Below are 23,679 nucleotides of genomic sequence, written 5' to 3'. Positions count from 1 at the left end.
ACCATCCTTTCATGAGCAGCTTCGCCAAACTCTACATTACTGCCTTGTCGGAAGGAAACACTCTGAGCGCCCGTGAGACTGCCGAGGCCACCAGGTTTGCCGCTAGAAATAATAATAAAGTTTTATAAAAGAAATAAAATTGCGTTATTGTATCTAAAACTATTACGCTTACAATGGTCGCTTCTTGAGAACCATGAAGATCGCGGCAGCACAGAACAAAACCAGCAGGCAAACGACTATGGGAATGACTATAGCAGCAGTGGATCCGCCTGCTCTGGCGGCGACCGCCGCCATCTCACAAAATTCACCATGGTATTCCTCACGGCAATTGCAAGCCACCTTATCATCTTCCTCCTGACATCGTCCACCGTTCTGGCAACGACATATTCTGGGCGCTGGCAGAGGTCTCTCATTGGTAGCATCGCAGTGCCTCTCATTGTAATCCCTCATCAGATGATCAAGAGGATCAAGGTTATCCGAGCAGAGACAGCGGTGGCCGTCCGGTATCGTTACGCAGAGATGACTGCACTGATCATTGTGACAAGGATCTCTCAGACTGGTATTATACCTGAGCTGATGATAGACTTTAAGACCACCGGGACTAGCAAGATTCTTGATGATAGTATGCGGGACTCCCCTGCCAAATTTATCTTGCCGAATGAGCTCGCCTGTCTGTTTGTTGACCCAATAAAGGTTATTCTCGAAAACGTCCAATGCTAGCGGATACTTAAGCGGTGTTCCCATCCTTAGAACGATTCTTCTGTTGGTACCGGCCAAATTGATCGCTTCGATAATATCCAGCTTGATGTCAGACCAATAAAGCGTGTGTTCCATAGCGTAATCAATAGTGAGAGCCGAAGGACTGGCGATTCGTTCGGCCACGAGCAATTTGCGTCTATCGCCATCCATCCATGCTATTTCGATCTTTGGTTGATTACCCGCGTCAGCCCACACAAGTTCACCTCGCTCGGGATCCACGACTACCGATGTTGGTTGTTCGAGATTCTTTGTGACTATACTACGCCGATATCTGCCATCTGATTTGGACATCCTGATCCGACCGTGAGGAGGAGCAACTGTTTGATCGACCTCGCTCCAATACAGATTGCCAGAGATCCAATCCACTGCCAAGCTCGTCAGCTTCGAATCAACTATAAAAGTTAATATTATTAATAAATATCGCTGATATTGTTCACAAATAAAATAAATGTGTTTTATGAATTAAAATGAATTAATTATTTCATTTCGTAGAGAGAAAAAGAGAGAGATTTATAAATATCTCTAAATTGTAAAAAATTTTAAGAACTTTGATTCACAAAGATGCAAATCTTTAAGAATATTTAAACGTTTAAAAATTTAAAAATTAATAATATCGATAAGAATCGAAATATTTCGAGAAAGATATTAAATTAAATATTAAATTAAATTTTTGAGAAACTGATATCGAATATTTTAACATTTTTAACAAACAATAACTAATCAACTAATCAACTAGTCTAGAGAGAGAGAATTGAATAATACATACTCTTCATATTGAGATCTTGCGCGTGTCCAATCTTGGCTTGGCCTTCTTTGGCGTTTATCATATAGGATCGCTTAATGATGTTATCGAATGAGTCAATCCAGAAAACGTATTCCGTTCTGGGATCGAAATCGATGGCTTGTACTCTCTTTTCGTTATCTATCACATCCATCTCTTCTCTGGTATGCAAATCATAGGCTCTGAGTTCGGGTCCGTTGGCAAACAGCACGACAATCTTATCATCTTCGACGCGACACACACCGCTGTATCTATCTGATAGTTGGAAACCTTGCCGACAAGAGCAGGCGTACGAGCCATTCAAATTGGTACAGATGTGAGAACACTGATGTTGATCGGTCTGACACTCGTCAATGTCCACGCAGTGTTTTCGATTATCGGGTGAAATTATATAACCAGGGTAACAGGCGCAAATGTAGCCGCCGTTCGTAATGTTGTGGCACTCGTGCGCGCAACCGCCACGATCGTTCGCTGAACAGTGATGAGTATGATCTGAAAACGCGAAAAAGCAAATAATAAAAGGAAATAATCCATGATGATCGATAGGACGTAATCGGAAGAATATATAAACGAATAGAACTCACGGCATCCCAATTCGTCTGACAAATCGCCGCAATCGTCCGCAAGATCACAGAGTCTCATACGATCGATGCATTTCTTATTCGCGCAGGTATATTCTAAGATCGAGTCGCACGGACGAGTCTGTTTCATACACATCGTCATGTTGTTCTCGTCGGACCCATCGCCACAGTTGTCAATTCCGTCGCATAACTGATACCTGGCAATACACTTGTGGTTGGCACACTGGAATCGTCTGTGCGTGTCACACTCGAAATTCGCTGCACAAAAGTAATACAAAGCATTAACTTCCTATTTTTATTACATAAAAAACTTATTAGTAACAAACTTACCACACATGGTTGGATTCTCGTCGGAATTGTCACCGCAATCGTCAGTGCCATCGCAGATGTCGGTGAGCGAGACGCAGAGATTGTTGTTACATTCAAATCGGGATTGCGGACAATATTTTCCTCCGGGATATCTAGGCGGGCAACCGAGTTCGTCGCTCATATCGCGGCAATCTCGCGCTCCGTCGCAACGAAGATATGGTGCGATGCAATGACCGCTTTTACATTGGAAGCTTTCGCTCTGCGAGACGAGAAGTACAAGTGATAACGTAAAAGAAATATATATTGCATCGTGATACTATAACGAAACCGAGAGTCGGTTCATCCTTCCATTTACGTACCTTGCACACCCACCGATGACATTCTTCCTCGTCGCTATTGTCGCCGCAGTCGTCTTCGGCGTCGCATCTCCATCTGGATGCGATACACTTGCCATTTCTACATTTGAACTCGGATTCGGAGCACTCGCGGTACTTATTTTTGCACATCATGTCCGCCTCGTCGCTGCCATCCCCGCAATCATCTGCGAAATCGCAGAGCCACTGTTTCGGCACGCACCGATTATTGGCGCACTTGAAGTCCATATTGGGATCGCACTTTGGACAGTTCTCCGAACGCTCGTCGGAACCGTCGCGGCAGTCATCCTTGCCGTCGCAGAACAACCATTTTGGAATGCATCGATAGTTTGCATGTCCCGGGCAACGCTGCCATCCGGTCGTGCAATTCTTTTGACGGCACATGTATGCTGGTTCGTCGCTATCGTCTCCGCAGTCATTGTCAGAATCACACATCCATAGTTTAGGAATGCACTTGCCGTTCTTGCAACTAAACTCGGTACTCGGATCGCAGACACGATTGTCTGAAAGAGAATATAATTGGAGTTATTAAAGTAGAGAATAAAATGGAGAATTAAAATAAAAGCAAGAATAGATTAGATTTTTCAAAACTCGCACGTTTTAATTAAATCGCGAATACTACAGATTACTTTACTCACGGCAAATAGCAGGATCCTCGTCACTGCCGTCTTTACAGTCGGCGTCTCCATCGCATTTCCACGAATCGTGTATGCAGCGACCGTTGGACTTGCACTTGAACTCGAGTTCTCCACATTCGAGCGCACACTTAGCTTCGTCGCTCTTATCTCCGCAGTCGTCGACTCCATCGCAGATCGTCACACTCGGCGTACAATTTTTGTTCGCGCATTGGAATACGCTCGGTCGACAGTTTCTCGGCGGACAACTCATTGATTCGTCGGAACCATCCTTGCAATCCTTCTCTCCGTCGCATCTATCGTATAATTTTTATCGTGTGAGCCTCTCTTAAATTCTTTAAAAAAATATCACGATTTAAATATATTTTAATATCTCACCTCCAATACCAAGGAATGCATTTCTCATCGGGTGGTCCGCAACGATGCTGGCCTGCGGTGCAGTTCGCTTTACAGGTCTTGCCGTCCTTATCCAGGATGAATTGATTCGGACACATGCATTTGTAAGAAGTGACACCAGGCTGACCATATCCTTCAAGCAAGTACGAGCTGGCAGGTGGTGCGATAAGACAGAGATGCGAGCAACCGCCATTGTCCTTCGCGCAAGGATTATTGTAGGGCAACTGTCGAAGCGGATGATAGGCATGGATATCGTAGGGCCGATGCGTAGTGTTGCGCAGCACTTGTAAACGAGCGCCAGAGAACTTTTCTGCTCTGCTAATCGCTTTTAGATTCCAATCCGTCCAGTAAATGAAGTCGTCGAACACGGTGATAGCAAACACATGCGGCACCGAAGGACCGGACAAAACAGTCCGTCGATTATGGCCCTCGAGATCGGCAAAGGCGATATAATCCAGATGTGCATCTGCCCAGAAAATGCGATCGGTAAAGTAATCGATCGTCAACGCATTCGGCCAAGCAATATTGTCCTCCCACGTCAGAATTCGAGTGAAGTTGCTACCGTCCATGCCCATCTTACCGATATACGCCTGAAAACATAATTATTATATAGAAGCTTCCTTTGCGAAAAAGTTGGAGCGTTTAATATTGTATCCAACCTGAAGATGCCAAGACGTAAAGTACAGATATCCAGTGCCAGGATGAATCGCAATCGCTCGCGGATCCGCTATCCCAGAGTGTAATGTTTTTCTGTCTGTGCCGTCGAGTTCGGCAACATCTAAATGTTTCGCGTGACGATCCAACCAATACAATTTTCGACCAACCCAATCGATAGCGATTCCTTCCAGACCCAAACTATCATGACGAATGATAGGTTCTCTTTCGCCGCCGTTCACTGATGCTCTAAATAAAAAAACGTGTTTATTTTTGTAAAAACAGCAAATACTATCTTCATGTTCGAAAGCTCTATTTTTTAAGTTAACTGTCATTTGAGAATAATTTTCTAATAACTAAATTCATTCTCATAATTGAATTATTTAGTATTAATTAAATTGCTTATACGAGTAAATTCATTAGTAAAAAAAACGTCTATCTTCATGCACTATAGTATTGAACAACAAGAGCACTGACATACCTATATATCGTTTTTGCAGTAACATCGCAGAAATACAACATTTGCTGAGCGTAATCCGCGTCCAGTGCAACGACATTAACCAGATCCTGATGCATCAGGCTATAATTGGATGCGTCGATCGACATGTTTCTGACATAATATTTATTCGTGAATATGATCCACGGCTGAATATTGTCTCTACGCTTGCACGTATGCTCGTCGGCTTCTCTTTCGTACCAACGCTCGTTGCATTTGCAGTAATATCCGCCGGGCGTGTTCTCGCATTGTTGGCTGCATACTTGAGGCGTTTCGATGCACTCGTCAATGTCGTCGCAGGCTTTGCCATCGGCCAACAGTTTGTAGCCGGGATTACACTCGCAGTAAAAGCTGGTCGGTGTGTCAACACACTTGTGTCCGCACTGATTCATCTCGATACGCGCGCATTCATCCACGTAGCAGTGCAGCGGCTCATCACTCTCATCGGCGCAGTCGGGTTCCTTGTTACAAACCAGTTGTGAATCGATGCAATTACCATTCGCGCACATGAAATCTTTCGGATTCGGACACGTTGTATTCTTTGCTCTAGACGCTAAAAGGTAGAATAATAGTGACTTTTATCAATCATTTTAAATAAGAAAATTGAAAGAATATGTACATTTAAAGTATTTGAGTTTACTTAAGATTAAAAATTTTTATTTTTTTTCTGGTGCATCAATTCGAAGAATTAATCAAAATTCTCTCTGTTTTTTTCTGATAATTATAAACTTTACTTACGACATCCTACTTCGTCCGAATGATCGCCGCAATCATCCTGGCCGTCGCAGCGGAATTGTTTGCGTATGCATTTGAAATTCTGACAAGTGAACTCTTGGCTACTACAGGGTTTATACTTGCAAGTCTTGCCCTCATCGCTACCGTCGCCACAATCATTATCATGATCGCATACCCAGTTGCGATTAAGACATCGCCCGTTATCGCAGGTGAACTGATTCTCGCCGCAAGGGGTTGGCGGCGGGCAATGGAGCAGAGTCACGTTCTCATCAGCCCCGTCGACGCAATCCGGATCTCCGTCGCACAGCCATTTCTTTGGGATGCATTGGGCACGATTCCACATTTTGTTCGCGGTGCAAGTGAACTCCGTTTCTTCGTCGCATTTTCTGTCGTCTAAAAATGAAATTAATCAAAACATAATAAAAAAACACAATAAAAAATAATTTAAACTTATAACAACGCTAAAGATTGGATTGTTATAAATAAAATTAAGTCTTATTTTAATAAATGAATCAATCAACAAGAAGAGAGAGAGAGAGGGAGAGAAAGAATGCATAATCGTAAAACTTACTGCATTGATGACGTTCATCTTCATCGGAATTATCCAGACAATCGTTGTCTCCATCGCAGATGTAAATTCTAGGAATACAGTTGCCGTTATCACAAGTGAACAAATCGCCGAAACATGTTCTACCCTCGGATTGACAATAACCAGGAGGTTCATCGCTTCCGTCCAAACAATCATCATCTCCGTCGCAATACCAAGTAGCTGGGATGCACCTACATATAACGGATGATACGTTTTCTGTACTAAGATCTCTTAAGACTTTCGCGATCTATAATTCGCGAAAAAATTCGACACAAAATTCTATTTATAATTTTATGCGTCACGTGTTTTAATATATACGCGCATCGATATATATTTTGATTTGTATGTATTTTACGTGTTCATGTTTTCTACATTTTATACACGACACATAAAATTTATAAATAGAAATAAAATTATAAAAAGAATTTGTCGCGAATTATAAATTATCTAAAGCAAATTTTATTATAATTTTTCATGTTTTTGAAAAATATATCTAGTCATTAACGTTATCGATCAATCAAGTGCAAAACTTTACCTGTGATTAGGGCATCGAAAGCTGTTCTGGGGACAAGTTCTCTGGGCACAATGAATCGGATTCTCATCGCTATTGTCACCGCAATCGTTATCGCCGTCGCAGAGCCAATAAGGCTCCACGCAGATGTTCGTCTTTTCGCATTTAAGATGATTTAACGGACATGTAGTGTTGCGAGGACAGCGCTCGTGTGTCTCATCGGAAGTGACGTTATCCTTGCAATCATTGATACCGTTGCACACTTGAGACTGTGGTATGCATCGGAAATTGGCGCAGGTGAATTCACCCGCTGCGCAGGGCGCATAGACGCATCCTTCCTCGTCGCTACTGTCCCGGCAGTCATTTTCGTGATCGCACTTCCACGTTTTGAAGATGCATCGGCCGTTATTGCAGCGGAATTCGTTCGGACTACACGAATGATGAGCTAAAACATGCAAATTCACAAATTCTCTTTCAACAAACTGCATCTCTAGAAAATATTCACGTTAAATTCACAGCGTCCTACTCACAGCAATATCTGGTATTCTCATCGGAGCCGTCGCCGCAGTCGTCGTCACCGTCGCATGCCCACATTCTGGAGATGCATCTACCGTTTCTACAAGCAAATTTGCTGGCATCGCAAGTAACATTCTTTGGTACGCACATTCTATCCTCGTTCACAAGCCTACTGTTATCGTCGCATTTGCACTCCGCGGAACCATTAAGGCCTGGATGGCAGGACTGATCGCAACCGCCTTTATTAATATTGCAAGGATTAACGGTGCATTGCTGCCTGGCAGCAGAAAAAATGTGAAGATCACGCGGAGAGTCCTCTAACCGTTTTACCAACTCAATTTTGTCGGCTCCCGTGTATTTCTCCGCTCGATAAACCCCGCGAAGCTGAAGATCCGTCCAATAGATATGCTCCCTGAAGACAGTAATAGCGAAGGGATATATGGTAGCGCTGATAAGAATTTTCCTGTTGTTGCCTTCGAGATCGGACCGCTCAATCTTCTCACGCACGGCATCAGTCCAATACAACATCCGATCGTCATAATCGATCGCCAAACCACTGGGCTGCGAAAGATCCTTGTCAATAATTGCGCGTTTCAGCGACCCCGCCATAGTTGCCTTGAAAATCTTCCCGGATGTTCCAAAACGACCCCAATCCGTAAAGTAGAGAGAACCGTTGCACGGATCGACGACGATGGCGCGTGGGCGATCCACGCGTGCAATCATCACCAAATTAGATCCGTCAAGATCCATCGCGTAGATGCTATTGTTGGAAGAATCCGTCCAATATACTTTCTTCTGAGTCCAGTCATACGAAATCCCTTCAGGGTTAATTCCTTTACTGATCAATGTGTGCAAATCGGAGGAGGATGGTCGGTCCGATGGTGTCCATGCGATCTTCGCCCAAGGACGGATCTGAGTGAACAGTAGCTTCTTATCTTGATAGTCAAAGTCCACTCCGACTACATTTGTCAAATTTCCAACAGGCATAAAAGGCACATTGGTATTGTGCGGATCGATATTGATAGCACGAATCTCAGTTCGCGTAGCAAACACCAAATATTCATCGACATTTTCGCAAGTGCGATTATCAGACGAGAGTTTGCCCACTGCGCAGTCACAAGTAAATGTCATGGGACTGTCCTTCGGGAAAGCGAAGCATAGTTGAGAGCATCCGCCGTTTGGTACCTGAGATAAAAATTAATTCTGTTAGTTTTTTTTATATATATATGAAAGTATAATTTTAAATTTATTTTAAAAAAGTTTCGCTCCTCTCTGAATAAAAAAAAGAAATATATATAAAACTTATTTCAATACCAGTGAGCAAGGATTTGTAGGATCTGGTGGTTGACTGCTTTGATCAAAGATGGCAATATCCCTGAGCTTTTGTAGATTTGTCCTGACGGGGATCGGAAGACTGGTGTTGCCCGTCAATTTGCTTGCCTTGAAAACGGTGGCCAAATTTCGATCTACCCAAAAAACGTCGCCACCGAAAATAGCGACGCCCATCGGATTCGGGAGATTCCTACGAATGATTTCTCGGTTTCCGCCAGTATAGGACACTTTCTGGATAGTGTCCAATTTTGAATCTACCCAATAAATATCGTGCGTGGCAAGGTCAATCGTCAAATCACGCGGTGTGCTAATACCGGACGTCACGATAGGGGACCAATTGCTACCATTGAGGAATGCCTTGCCTATTCGAGGATATTGCCCGTAATCGATCCAATATAAATATCGTTTGATTGGATTCACGGCCAGCTCTCGAGGAGAGTCAGTAGTCGTCTTTACAAGAACTTTTCGATTGGAGCCATCTAACCTGCAGACCTCTACGTAGTTATCATGAGGAAAAACATTGGCAAAATATAAGTTTCCTGCGACCCAATCCACAGCTAGACCGCGGATTCCATTGGAACCAATTCCTTGTTTGATTATCTGTTGCAACTCTGTACCGTTGGGTCGTATTCTGAAATGCAAATAAAAAATGAATGGTATATTTAGTTGTTATATTAAATATCTTTATAGAAAAATTGCGTGAATAAAAAAATTTGTACATCAGAACATTTGAAAAAATAGATAATAGCATTATCTTACCTAAAGATGCCGTTCCAAATGCCTCGATTAAATTCCACCCAATATATCCAATTGCCCGCATAATGTATGTCCACGTGTAGAATATGATGGCCAATTCCAGCAATGGGTATCATGGCCTCTTTAGAGTCTTTGAGACTATAACCTCTGGCGACATCTAACTGAGTTACCACCGCGAATGTCTTGTAAGGTTCGCATCTAGTATCGGAGACCTTTCTATAATCCATTCCACAAGCACAGACACGAGTACCTCCGGATGCAGGCAAGCAGAGCTGCTCGCAATCACCGTTGTTGATAAGACAAGGATGAGATCCACTAGCACGTTTCTTATAAATGGTCAAAGTACGAAGCTCAGAATCATTATCAATGATAGTGACTGGATTATCGCCGTTAGGTAGATCGATACGTTCGATCTTCTCGTAATGCGGATCCAAATAATATAGCCGAGATTCGTGGATGGCTAACGCCTTGGGCAATGCTATGTTGTTCGCGGCGGTAAGAATGGTGCGGACGTTTAAACCATCTGTCGACATGGCTTTGATGAAAACTGGATTTTGGGATGAAAAGTACAATGTTTTGCTAGGAATATCGATGATGAGGGCTTCAGCACGCAGGTTATCTATGAGAACCAATGGATTACTGCCATCCATATTCACCCGTCCAATCTTCTGCGGCACTCCGAAGCCCCCTTCGTCCACCCAAAACACTTGACCGTCAATGGGGTCCACACACATCGCTTTTGGTTTAGACACCGATGTCCGGTTGCCATCATTCGCCAAAACAATCGTACGGAATCGTGTCTTGCCGTCCAGTTTGATAGCCTCGATATTAGAAGCAAACTTATTGCCGATAAACATATTGCGACCAAGCCAATCTAATGCCATGGTGGAGGGCGAACCGACAATACCAGTATCACCGGAAGGATTGGGAAACTCGGTTCGATTACCACCTTTGTAAGGAATGGTATAAATTGTACCATTTTCACTGTCATCGTCCTTACCTAAGATTATTAAAATATAATTAATAAAATAAAATAATAATAATAATAATTAATAAAAAATAATTAATAAAATATAAATACCTTGCAACCAATAAATGATACGATCTTTTCTATCATAGTCGATAAATCTTCCGTTTTCCACGCCAACAATAGGCGTAATATATCCAGTTTTACTTTCTCCGGGTGTTAAGGAAACATCGACGACTTGAGAGCCCCGGAGAATCATCAAGTATGGCGTCTCTTCTTCCATGCAGCGTCCATTGGGCAATAATTTGAATCCAATCTAGAATAAACAAGATGAGACAAAAATTTTATAAGTTCGCAATGTAAATGACATTTAAGAATCTCTTATATAATAACTGCTTACCTGACACTTGCAATTATAGCCCATTGGATTACTAGGCGATAGGAGGCACAGATGTTCACAAGAAACATTAGCACAAGGATTCGCAGTGATAGGCTGTAATACTGGATGATGTACATGGATGGAAAGTGGTTGTGAGATTAGATGCGAAACCACCATTTGATCAGAACCCTTAAATTTGTGCGCAGAAAGCACACGATTGAGCTGCCTATCAGTCCAATACATAGTATCCTCGAAGAGCGTAAGCGAGTGAGGATGCAATAAATAATGTGAGCTAGCTAAAACTTGGATTCTCTTGCTGCCGTCGTAAAGACAAGTATCAATAAAGTCTAATTTGCTATCCGCGAAATATATCCTACGATTTGCAATATCTAACGCCAGACCGTTAGGCCAATAAATCTTCGTACTGATGATAGTTGATCGATTAGAGCCGTCCATTCCGATTCTTTCGATTCTAGGATTCTCACCCCAATCGGTCCAAAAGAGCCATTTTGCACCTGGACTAGGATCCAAACACATTCCACGAGGTTGCGTGATATTCTCCTTAACGAGAATCATTCTTCCAACTCCAGTTTCCTTAGCTACTTCGATTGTATTCAATTTTGAGTCTAACCAATATAGATTTTGACCTATCCAATCGTAGGCAAGACCTTCCACTAAATCTAAACCGGTACTGATGATATCTTGAGGATCGCTACCGCGATCCAGTCGCGAAATTCGCTTCAATTTCATATCAGACCAAAAAATGGTGCCAGTGTGCATATTACTGGCAGTCGCTACGACATTCTCCACGTTGATAGGAACTCGTTCCAATGCTTGATCCTGAAGATCAGCCACCAAAATAGTATGTCTATTGGAAATAATCAGGAACGCCGCAGTGTGATTATATGCTTTGCACGTGTGTTTATCTTTCTGTAACGTGTAACCATCCACACAGTTGCAATAGTAGCTACCCTTGGTGTTCACGCAGATTTGCGAACATCTTCCCGGCGTGTCGCATTCGTTCATGTCCTGACATGAATAGCCGTCAATGAGCTCTTCGCCAGCTGGACAAACACATTGCGCTCCGAATGGAGTCCGGATGCAATCGTTACTGCATAATCCACCTTGATGAATGCATTCGGCAAGATCACAACCGGGCCCTTCGTCCACTCCATTAGGGCAATCCAATTTACCATCGCATACGCTAGTCACATTTACGCAGACATTTGTTACGTTTGGACAGCTCCACTGTTGAGATTCGCATTTGAATACAGGAGGACCACATGCGTGTAATTCGGTGTCCTCGTCGGAACCATCCCCGCAGTCGTCTTTACCATCGCAAATATACGCTTTGAATACGCATCTCTCATTTTGACATCTGTGAGGCATTCAATCAAATTAGATTAACTTAAATCGATCGAATTTGGCGAAAATAAAATATACATTTTCTTAATTTTCATTTCATTTCAAGTTCTCTAAGAATAAAAATGTAAAAATATAATTAAAAAATATAACAAACCTAAAGAATCCTGTCTGACAGTTAACCTTTCCGCATGATTGTGGTTCGTCGGATTTGTCCGGACAATCCGCAGTACCGTCACAGTACCAACTCCTCGGTATACAGATTGCAGAACTGACACATCGGAATTGCTTATCGACGTTGCACTGATCCGGTGCTAATGACGGGCAGCCTACTTCATCCGAACCATCGTTGCAATCACTAATACCGTCACACTTATATGACGCTAGAACGCACATCTTTTGATCCGCGCATGTGAATTGCGTACTGAGACAGGTAACCGGTGGACAATCCATTTCGTCTTGGTGATCGAAGCAATCACTGTCACCGTCGCACACCCAGGACTGTGGTATACAATGACCGGAACGCGGGCAAGTAAATTGAAAGTATGAGCAAGTTTTTGCTGCGCAAAATTCGCCCTCGTCGGAGCTGTCGCCGCAGTCGTTTTCAGAATCGCATTTCCAAGTCGCGGGGATGCAACGGTTGTTGGCGCAGGCGAATTGATTAGCGCTGCAAGTAACATTAGGACAGCCCATCTCGTCACTATAATCACCACAATCGTTTTCGGTATCACAATGGAATGTCATTGGTACACAGCGACCGGATTTACATTGAAACTCGTTTGCGCTACATGTCGGTTTTGTGCAGTTTTGCATTTCATCGCTGTTGTCTAAACAATCATTCTCACCATCGCACACCCAAGACTTTGGAACACACCTGGAAACAGATCGATTAAAAATTAAAATATTAAAAATTATTGCAGTTGCATAGAATTGAATTTACAAAATCTAAATTTTCTCTTTCTTCCAAGGAGTTTGTTACATATTAATTGACGCAAAAATGAAAGCAATTAATCTCAATTATCAATTCTAAAAGTACATATCATTATATTACCTCTGATTTGCACAAGTAAAATCCCAAGTATGAGGACAAGCCTGCACAGCTGGTTCCCCGTCAGGATCCGCGGCGCAACTTTTGCCATTGTCCTGAAGACGTTCTCCATAAGGACATCCGCATATCGAAGTAAGCCTCGGTGCAGGTGGCTTGCCAGGGAATGAGATAGTATCGGAGTGTGAGGAGTTATCCGGAATAGCGAAACAAAGCTTTTCGCAATTACCATTATTAACAGTGCAAGGATGATTATTTGTCATTTTTTGAATCTCGCGACTAAAGACTTTTACGCCGTAAAGCCTGTTGGTAGCGGGTTCGCGTACCAAGATAGCCTCTTGCTCGCCGGTTTCTTTATGCAGCCGGATAATGGCGTCAAGACGCCAATCGGTAATGTACATCCAGTCCTCGTGAATGGCGATGGAAAACGGATGTCGTATCAATCTGGAATTCACCGTACGTACGTCCGTGCCGTCTAAGTTCGAGTGTTGTACGTGATCTAAGAGAGCATCGCACCAATACAATCGATCTTTGTTAAAGTCAATTGCGAGTCCATTCGGCCAACCAAGGGTCAGATTCTTAAAAACGATCAGGTTGGAACCATCGGCGTGAGCTCGGCTAATGTTAGCCGGACGATCCCACTCAGAGAAAAAGATGTATCCGTGATTTGGATGAATCACGATCGCGCGAGGGCGCTTAAGATTTTTCAATAATGTTCGCCGATATGTGACGTTCCGTGTGCTCAGTACATTCAGTGTACCTGTAAAAAATAAAAAATTTCAATCAGCTAAATATAAATCTTTTTATAATCTCTAGTAATTGTCAAAAAATAATATTACAAATTAATTCGACTGGAAAACTAATAACAAATTTGAAGATTTAATAAGACTTTGTCATCAACAAACCTTTACGCGAATCAATGTAATACAAGTTTTTTGCAGCCCAGTCGACCGCAAGTCCTTCCACTCCTTCGTTTTGGCTAGCCAAAACAATTTCTCGTCCGGTAGCATTCTGGTGTATCCTGTATATAACATCTTGAAGAACATCGCTGTAATATATGTATTGATCGTGCGCATCATAATCCAATCCAACAAATCGTGCCCGTCTGGATACTACTGGTAGAATAGCGTCGCTAAAGCCTTCCATTACGGGATTTAGTATGCGGCCTTTAATAAATCTTTGCTGGGAATACATGAGGAACTCTTGCACCAGATTGCAATTTCTCATATCGCCTGCCAATCGCCATCCAATGTGGCAGGCGCAGCGATAACCTAATCGATTGCTTTGATCGCTCGAGGCGGTAACGATGCACATGTGCTGACAACCACCGTTGTTATTGCCGCAAGGATTGGAAACGCTGGGTTGCAAGAGCGGATGAAAGACTTTTATAGCCTTGGCGTCGCGTATCTGAAGAGAAATTATTTATTATAATACTAAACACTACAATATAAATGAAAATTCTTCGAATCTTTATCAATTTTTATTTTTCAAGAAAAAAAGGATTCTAATAGCTATTAATCAATATCTGATCATCAGCAATTAATTCAAGAGAGAATTCATTAGCTAAATAGCATTACAGTCAATCAAATTGACTTTTACTTTCATTTTGCGACTAAAGCATATGCTAAATACTTTCATATAATATATATAAGTAAATTTATAAAATTATTTATCATTTTTGTACCTTAAACACGCTTTGGATGGAATAATCTCCTTGAGTCTTATCGACGCTCATGACGGCTTGTTTAGTGCCGTCCGTCCAGAATATTCTGTTCTCGAAGAGGGTAAGTCTGATTGGGGATGGCACTTGTAAACCTCTGAGAATCATTACCCTATTGCGACCTCTGTAATCTGCCGTCTCGATGTAATCCAGCAGAGAGTCACACCAGTAAATTCTTTTGGCGATGATATCAACGGCCACACCGGAGACCTTGTAAGCCGCTTCAGAAACGACAGAAAATGCATTAGTACCGTCCATGTTAGTACGAAGAACTTGCTTGCTGTCGGCGATGAACATGAGACCTCTCGTGGGATCAAGCGCGATATCGGCCGGATTGGTAAGATTGGAGCCCACAACAATTCCATAATAACGTCCATTCAACTCGAGTACGTCTACTTTTTGCGCGATGGAATCCACCACGTAGAGTTTATTGCCGATCCAATCTACCGCGATAGCCACAGGTCCCCAGGAACCCGCTATACTGATGTCCACCTGAGGCATGTTGTAGTTAAAAGATTCCGAGTGTACCTTTCGCGTCTTTGTGTCGCTCCAGAAGAACAAATTTTGCGAGTAAAGATAGTCTACTCCGCTGGCGCCGGTGGTATTCGCGATTATCTTGCGATCCTCGCCAGTCGCACTCAATCGCCATATCGCGCGGTCCTGAGCAAGCAGAAGTTCCAAGACAGAGGTGTTCTGAGCACGACACTTGTTGCGTCCATGAAGAATAAAACCGGGCGCACAATGACATATGTACGACCCATCCGTGTTCTCGCATAGCTGTTCGCAGAAGCCCCACTCGGAGCATTCGTCTCGATCTGGAAAAAAATGCGGAAAAGATTTTAATTTGCTGAATAAATTTTTGTTGTTAAATAACTTACCGATGCACATCCGTGAATCATTGGCCAGGATTCTTCCCTCGGGACAATAACAAGTTCCTCCAGTAGGGGACGCTTGACATTTATGTTGACAACCAAGTGAGCCGCACATACTCGTTGCTGTAACATAAAGAAACTTCGTGCTTTTTAATTTGTTTTCATGTTGTTAATGCCTATATTAATTCTCTCTTTGCACAATTATTATGACTAAGACTTATATAACTATTAATGACTGCTAATATCATTCAGAAAATCAGAAAATCAGAAAAAGAAACAATAGCTCTTTTAAACTACACATATCTGATTCTTTTATATTGGCATTTTTTATATTCAATATCGGAAGTAACAAGAGATATTTAATGCACTTACAACATGCTTCTTCCTCATCCGTTCCGTCCTCGCAGTCTCGCTTTTCATCGCACAGCTGAGATCGATTGATACATAATGGTTTTCCATCCGGGGCACCTTTCGGGCACATAAACTTGTTTCCTGGACAAACTGTCACTGTGCAAGATTTCTCGTCGGACTCATCCTGACAATCTTTGTAACCGTCGCAATGATATGCTATGGGAATACAGAGTGCATTGGCGCATCGAAACTGGTCACTGGTACAGGGCGGAAAATCTGTGAATCAGCAAAGATTTTGATTGATGATCGATTTAAAAGAATCGTCGTAACTTGAATTTTAATTCCGCAACAATTGTATATCTGTTAAAAAAATATTATAATGTAATTTTTTCTAAATATAATTAAAAAACAAAATATTAAATAAATTAACTGAAAGAAAAATAAGAAAAAGTAATGTATATATAAATCGCATATCAAAATTTTGTGAAAGTTGGAAGTAAGAGTAATGATGTGCTAGAGGAGCAAACCATACAAATGCAAAAAAAAGAGAGAAAAAAAAACAGCTAACTTACTGCAGTTTTCCTCGTCGCTGTTGTCGCCGCAGTCGTCCCGGTGATTGCATCTCATGTTCTGCTCGATGCAACGTTGCGTGGTATTACATCTGAATTGGTCCAATCGACAAGCCGGCTTCATGTTGCTATCGCATCTCTCCTCGTCCCTACCGTTCCGGCAGTCCAGGTAACCGTCGCATTTCTTTTCTTTGGGTATGCAAAGCTCCGGGATAGTTCCGATACATCTAAAGTCGTCCGGATAGCACTTTCTGTATACTGTAACATATACCACATTCTTATCATTTCTTTGTCTTTCTTTGTTTATACAAAAAAAAATGTTTCCTCGCGTTCTCTCTATTATGTAAATCGATGTTTTGTTTAATGCTTATGTAAAAGTGTTAAGAAAAATAAATCGTGTTAAATTTTTTCATGTTTCATTTATTTATTTGTCTATGAAAGAAATTATTTCGCGTATGAATATGTGGAGAATTAAAGAGGATCAATAGGCCCGTATACGATAAAGACATTTTCGCCAGCGACGTCGCTTGAAAACGCGAAACGTGACGAGCAATGCGCACGTGTTACTTTTACACAACGTAACGTCAAAAGTCCGATCTTGAGTTGATCACGCTTCTGGAGTCCGAGCAGAGTCTCGCGTGATAATTCGCATTAACTACAAACCATAATGCGCGACCGTATCACGATGTATCACCTGTTGCGACACGTTCGCACCGCCGATAAACGCGCGAAATGAGCCCGATAGTTCGGAACGTGACTTTTCCTCGCTTGCTTCGTGCGATATTAAGATAAGAGTGGCGAGAAAAGCAAGAGGAACAAAGCTTGCGAATTTTTTAAAATCACGATCGAGTTATTACAGTCGCGGAACGTCTTGATAGACAAAAACATTGCCTCTGTTCTTTTCCAAAACTTCAAAATGTCATTCTATGAAACAATTGAAAAATAATTACGATAACAACTGAGATATAATTACAAAGTGCACGCTCTTACATTTTTCTTAACGTTAAATATTGCAACGCTTGCATTGAGAGAGAGAGAGAGAGAGAGAAAGAGACAGAGAGAGAGAGAGAGAAAAGTGTTATCAGTAGCGCTAGTAGGATGTTTATAAATCATTTTCACAATCTCTGAGCTGATAATTTGGTGATTCTAATACGAAGAAGAATCTGTCCAATCGCTATGTAACAGCTACTTAGCCATGCTCTTATGCGGCCTTGTCATCGTCGATAATATTATCGTGTCATAATTCTCGACACAGCAGTAATTGATAATGTCTCTGAAACAACGCGATCGATATTCTCAAGATCACTCATCGTCAATAAGTGAATTTTTTTGCACTTTTGTTTACAGATCGAAGAGAAAGACAATGACAGAGAGAGAAATATATATATATATATATATATAGTTTTGCATAAAGTTATTCGCAGAATAAGCGATCGTATACACGTGATATCGAGACGAATTTTTATTTATGCTTTTGGAAAAAATTCCATAAATATTTATCACAAGAATAAACTTAACATATCAATGTCGATAATTTTATTATGATTTTCGAAGTATATCATTTTTTACGCAAGTACTCATACATCGTTTTTTATAAGAGCGTAATTTTTCGAAATTTTTCCTCAACTGACCTGATTACAATGAGGTAAAAATAAACGGGAAAGATTAATTGCAAATTATACTCACTACAGCCATCTTCGTCGGTACCATCAACACAATCGACGGTCTTGTCACATCGCTGATGCGGAGGTATGCAGTATGTCTTGTTGAAAGTGTATTGGCCACACGTGATCTGGCCGACCTCGCAATCGGGCGGTGCTGAAATAAGATTAAGAAATTAATTTATAAAATCTTTTTTTTCTTACTATTAATTTAGATTTTATTAATTTGTATTTATAAAATATAAATTAATTTATAAAATCTAAATTAATAGTAATCTGTGTGTGCAATAATAAGAATGTCAAATATTAGGATGACTAATTCTCTTATCTTTTAATGTGATAAATTGATCTTGAGGCGTTTTGAGACTCAAACAATTTTCATTTAATTAATTCAATATTTGCACACAATGGCTGTCTTAATTACTATAACTGTCCGCGTCTTGAATTATTTAATTTCTTTCAGACACCCGAAATATGTCTCTAACAATTCCCATTGTCTTCAACCTGATCAGAGATTCGTGATACTTCGCAGACGTGAAAGAGGGAGCTTCCTCGTTGAATATTTATCAGCGTTAGTATTCCTTTATCCGTGTAAAAACCAGTGTAAAAAGATGTTCGCAGGTACTGTGCAAGACAAGCTGCTGCTGCAAAATTTCAGCAGCAACAACGAACGAAGATTCGTTCATGCAACGGGAGAGCGCAACAGATCGCACCGGTGCTATAATTGCACCGGCATAAAATCAGCCGGTCGTCGATTCGCCGAGGGAAGCTCCCCCGGTCGTTTATTACCGGATGGTCCGACAATCGCGCCACACCACCGGGATCCAATCGCTCCAATTCTATCTCTTTTCCAAATACCGATAGAATATTTTTTAAGACATTTTTCTTTCTTGTATCTTCGGAATTTTTTATAAAATCATAAATTAGAAACTTTGTCCCCCCCCCCATTCTTGCTCTCTAAACGTTTCGAAAAATTCATGTCCATTTATCAAGCGAGTTTCGAAGATGTTGAAGTAAATTCTGGCTCGAATAAACGAGTTTCGTTGCAACTGATTAAGGCGATCGGTAGGAAGAGAGATGTAAATTGAGCAAAGTCTAGTTCGCGAGATTGGAATTGATTCCGCGCGAAACGAGATACAATCGTGCCAGTGGGTCCGTTTCATCGAATGACATGCGGCACTTCAAGCACACCGTCCTCGAAAGAGGGTCATAGCCTTGCTTCCGGTTTTGCGTTGTCACCCGCATAACAAACGACCGCTGCGGCGATCTAGGAAGAGCGGCGAATTCCGAGGAGAAAAAAATCCTGGCCGATATCTTTTGTCCGTAATAAAAAATTTTTTCAGTCTACAGAAACGGATATATATATATATATATTCGCAGAATTCATGCAATTTAAGATATGTTAGAAAGCTGAAGTTTAATATCCGCACTGTGCGTAATAAATGCAGCGAAAAAAGTCTTAAAATTGAAGTCAGATTGAAGCCTTTTTAGAGAATGATTTTTTTAGAGATTTTTTTTATATCGCATTATTTTAAAAAATTGTTTTAAAAATTATTTTTAAAAATTATTCCTAAAGGAATATTTTGAAACTTTTGCTATTTCGAATAAATGAGAGAGATTTCCTTCCTTCCATTTTCCAAGTCCCCGAATGACATTGGTTCATCCTTGTTTGCGCGGAAGACTAATGCAATGCACAAATTGCATTACGCTTCCTGCAATGTAAATCCAATGATAAGGAGCTCAATCACAAAAAGCGGTCACGTAATCGACCATATGGAAAAAAATACGCTGGACAAAGAGCCTGAGCACTTCCGAGAGGAAACCTCAGATTTTCGTCGAAGCACTTCCGGCACGCGAGAGATTCACCTGTAAGCCGTATACAGTTCGAGCCGAGTTTATTCCATTCGTTGGAACGAATCGACGGACAAACAGGAAGAGCGCGGCTAAAAAATGCGGCTCGCTTCAAGGCCGCGATTATATATGTATAATTACTTTAAAACCGAATTCAACGGTTCGGAACAAAATTCGCCCAAAAAAATTCGCGAGGCATCCTACAAAAGTTGTGCGATAAACGTCAGATTATTTCGTTTTCGCCTGAATTTCTAATTAAAATCCGAGATGCAATTTTTTCCACATCAAAATTCTCGACAACTTTTAATTTATGGCACGATATAAATTACGTGAAAAAAATATACATTTTTTTTACACGTGTGTCCCTTCCCGAAATATCCACAGGCCGTAACGCCATTAAATACTTGACGGCTGGGAATACTGAATGAAGGCGATGGCTTCATTCTGAAAGTTCTTTCACCGCGAGTAATGGGGGCAGCGAGCGATCGAGAATTATACACGCATCCCTCTTTATTATTACTTAACGAAGCACTTCATCATTAATTATTCATCAAGTAGTGGAGCATTCTTTTCGATTAAATTGCACGTTCGAAGACATGCTCCAATTTCCTCAAAAATCTAGTCGCTCTTTACGAACTATGTATTTATCGATATTACGGGAGAATATGATGTGATTTTATAAATAAAATTAAATATAATAATATAACGATAATAAAATCTGACAAGTCTTTTATCATCGAAGAATGTCGAGGAATTTTCCTCGCGTCAAAACAGGATGTATCATAATAATTCTCATCTGTGTGATAAAGGAGCAATTTATAGAAAAACTCACTTAATTATTTATGCAAATTGCAAACTATAAAGTGTGTTATGATTCCCAAAGCATTTTCTTCGAGGAACACTAATAGTTTGTGAATCGATTTCAATCACACAAAGACGTATTATCTGGAAGACCGATTGTTTCCCCGAGGGTTTCATATATATGTCATATATGTTGTCGCGCGGTATTTCTAATGTAACTCGTCAGTCGTAACAACGCAACTAATAATTCTGGAACCACCGCGAGGTGTAATAAAAATTATGTTTAATCCTGGCCATTTTAAGGTCAACGACAAGGAAAGGGATTCCGATACTTACGACACGACTGCATTTCATCGCTATTGTCATCGCAGTCCCCGCGATAATCGCACACGAACATCGACTGTATGCATTTGCCGTCGTTGCACCTGAACATGTTATCCCCGCAGCCATCGCCTGTAACAGAAAACATAGTGCATGAAGGGATCGGCGGAGAAGCAATATTGCTGCCGTGATAGGTGAAAGGTTCAATGCCTGCCGACGGAGAATTGCCATCGTTTCTAGGTGTAACCGCAGGATAGAATTAGAAGGCAGAATTCCTCGATTGGCCCGAGTGAATCCTCAGACCCAATGAACTTTTGCACATTTCGTCACCTCGATTGTTCGCGGGTATCATAAGATACCAGAGGGAAATTGAATCTCGAATTACGGCAAGAAACCGCAACTTAAGTTTGAATCCCGAAATGTCGCTAAATACGCGTAAATGTCAAGTCAAATTTTTTTTTTAAATATAATATATAAGATTTTTTCAATTGAAAATTATATAAAGTGAACAATTTTTCGCCAACTAACAATCGGTGCTGCAAGACAATAAATCAGAATCTATGTTTAATTTCGCATATAAACTGTTTTAACAGAATTTAAATTAATATTTTTAATTAATTATGCAAAAGCATATAATATAAAAAAAATAATTTCTATCGAGATTAAATATAAAAATTAATTTAAAAGTAATAGATATAATATTAATTTAACTATTAAAATATATGAAGAATTTTAATAAGATTTTATATTTGAATTTTATTCGGCAGAGAAAGTTCCAAACATAGTACGATGATGCTTCGAAACGATCTTAATTTGCTGCGCAGAATTCGTGAAATGAGATAAGAAAAGGCATGATAAGAAGCTGCTGCGCTTCATCTCTCAACATTTGTTTGCAGGTGACTTTTGTCTATCGACTAATGAGAGATCATTTGCATAACGATGCGGAATTTTTCATGAATGTCGTTATGCAAATATGTCGCCGTTAATATTCGAATAGCATCATCATGCAATGCGTCGTTTAAATTATTAGCATAAAAAAAAAGAATTTAGAAACAAGCCTCTCTCTTCAACAAGATGATTATTTAAGATCCAAGTAATGATATTTTTCATTCTTCTAAGAATTTTCTTGCATTATGCGATGCACATTAAGAGTTCCTAATCAACGACGATTGTTCTGAGAATTAAAAAGAAAACGATTTTCCAAACAATATCGAGTTGAATCAAATACTATCATCTGAAGTAATGTTTAGCAAGATTTTAGAGAAACAGATCAAAATATTTATCAAAATATTTTTTATATTCTAAAAATATAATCTCTAAAAAAATAACGCAATTATAATAATTCCTAATTCTCTGAAAATATAATTATAAAATAATACACACACTGAACCATTATAATACTTCAATAATTATATACGATTAAAATATCTAATAAATTAAATTTAAAAAAATATATTTTCTAATATTTTTATGAAAATATGAGACTCTGGGAGATTTACATCCATTGTCTTAATTTTTCCCGCTCATTAACGTTCTAAATAAAGGAAGATAATTTCCAATTATATCCTCATGAAAAGTTAATGAGCTTTCCTTGTGTGTATGTATGACTCGCATTTATATTATATATCGTTTTCTAAATTTATATATATATATATATATTTTGCATTTTGAAAGGAAATACAATCTCTCTTAAAAGGATCTATCCGCAATGGCAATCACGGCCCGTTTACGGAGACTTTCCCGTCGCGGGAGGATCCTTGATATATTGTCCTTGGACGAGAAAACGATCCTGCGATCGCCGTGCAATCGTCGGGATTTATGTTAAAAAGAAAAAAAAAAACTGTTACGCGCGCTCTCTCGAGCGGATGGAACGCGCGATGTATACGTAAATAGAAAATGCCACGCGCATCTTTCGAAATGCGAATATCCTCCTAGTAGGTATTCGTTAATATAAGTATAAAAACGTATAAATAATATAAAATAATATAATATGGTAACTTTTTATAGACGATTTTTTTCAAAATTATATTTGTCAATATAACGTTCCTTCAAGAAAAGATTCATAAATCTATGAAATTAATAGAAAAAGTGAAAAAAGCAACTTAATTTCTCGGAAATAGACAAGATATCATATTTGTTTATACATATAAATAGATAAATATTAAAAGCGTGTATACTCATCAATTGTAATCTTGTATTCTACTGCGACATTCAGAAACATACCATAATTCGAAGGAAAGTGAGGAGATCACGGAGGTGAGAGCATAAATGTGTAAGTAAGCCACGTTCATCATTACAAGAGAAGAGGCATCCCGAAAGAGAGAGACAAAGATAAAAAAGAAAAAAGAGAGAGAAA

The 23,679-nt window shown here is 40.3% G+C and overlaps 1 protein-coding gene across 1 annotated transcript in view; it reads right to left on the bottom strand.

Annotated features, from left to right (window-relative positions):
• Window positions 1-23,679, bottom strand: part of LOC126856574 (low-density lipoprotein receptor-related protein 2) — a 38,963-nt gene that overhangs the window by 3,170 nt on the left and 12,114 nt on the right. The window contains exons 2-28 of the mRNA XM_050605196.1: window positions 21,339-21,455; window positions 18,376-18,507; window positions 16,693-16,947; window positions 16,142-16,396; window positions 15,776-15,892; window positions 14,862-15,712; window positions 14,083-14,584; window positions 13,184-13,937; window positions 12,290-13,006; window positions 10,792-12,148; window positions 10,506-10,707; window positions 9,428-10,424; window positions 8,651-9,299; window positions 7,351-8,521; window positions 6,845-7,265; window positions 6,292-6,500; window positions 5,724-6,113; window positions 4,971-5,538; window positions 4,495-4,738; window positions 3,818-4,425; window positions 3,443-3,735; window positions 2,790-3,307; window positions 2,452-2,689; window positions 2,125-2,379; window positions 1,526-2,032; window positions 173-1,151; window positions 3-102 (exon numbers count right to left, since the gene is read on the bottom strand). Of these exons, the coding sequence (XP_050461153.1) occupies window positions 3-102; window positions 173-1,151; window positions 1,526-2,032; window positions 2,125-2,379; window positions 2,452-2,689; window positions 2,790-3,307; window positions 3,443-3,735; window positions 3,818-4,425; window positions 4,495-4,738; window positions 4,971-5,538; window positions 5,724-6,113; window positions 6,292-6,500; window positions 6,845-7,265; window positions 7,351-8,521; window positions 8,651-9,299; window positions 9,428-10,424; window positions 10,506-10,707; window positions 10,792-12,148; window positions 12,290-13,006; window positions 13,184-13,937; window positions 14,083-14,584; window positions 14,862-15,712; window positions 15,776-15,892; window positions 16,142-16,396; window positions 16,693-16,947; window positions 18,376-18,507; window positions 21,339-21,455 (13,406 nt within the window). The remainder of the gene's footprint in view (window positions 1-2; window positions 103-172; window positions 1,152-1,525; window positions 2,033-2,124; window positions 2,380-2,451; window positions 2,690-2,789; window positions 3,308-3,442; window positions 3,736-3,817; window positions 4,426-4,494; window positions 4,739-4,970; window positions 5,539-5,723; window positions 6,114-6,291; window positions 6,501-6,844; window positions 7,266-7,350; window positions 8,522-8,650; window positions 9,300-9,427; window positions 10,425-10,505; window positions 10,708-10,791; window positions 12,149-12,289; window positions 13,007-13,183; window positions 13,938-14,082; window positions 14,585-14,861; window positions 15,713-15,775; window positions 15,893-16,141; window positions 16,397-16,692; window positions 16,948-18,375; window positions 18,508-21,338; window positions 21,456-23,679) is intronic.

This window comes from Cataglyphis hispanica, chromosome 19 (assembly GCF_021464435.1).
Source record: "Cataglyphis hispanica isolate Lineage 1 chromosome 19, ULB_Chis1_1.0, whole genome shotgun sequence".
NCBI classification, from domain to species: Eukaryota; Metazoa; Arthropoda; class Insecta; order Hymenoptera; family Formicidae; genus Cataglyphis; species Cataglyphis hispanica.
Note: the sequence above shows the minus strand (reverse complement) of the source record. Positions and strands in the feature narration are given on the sequence as shown.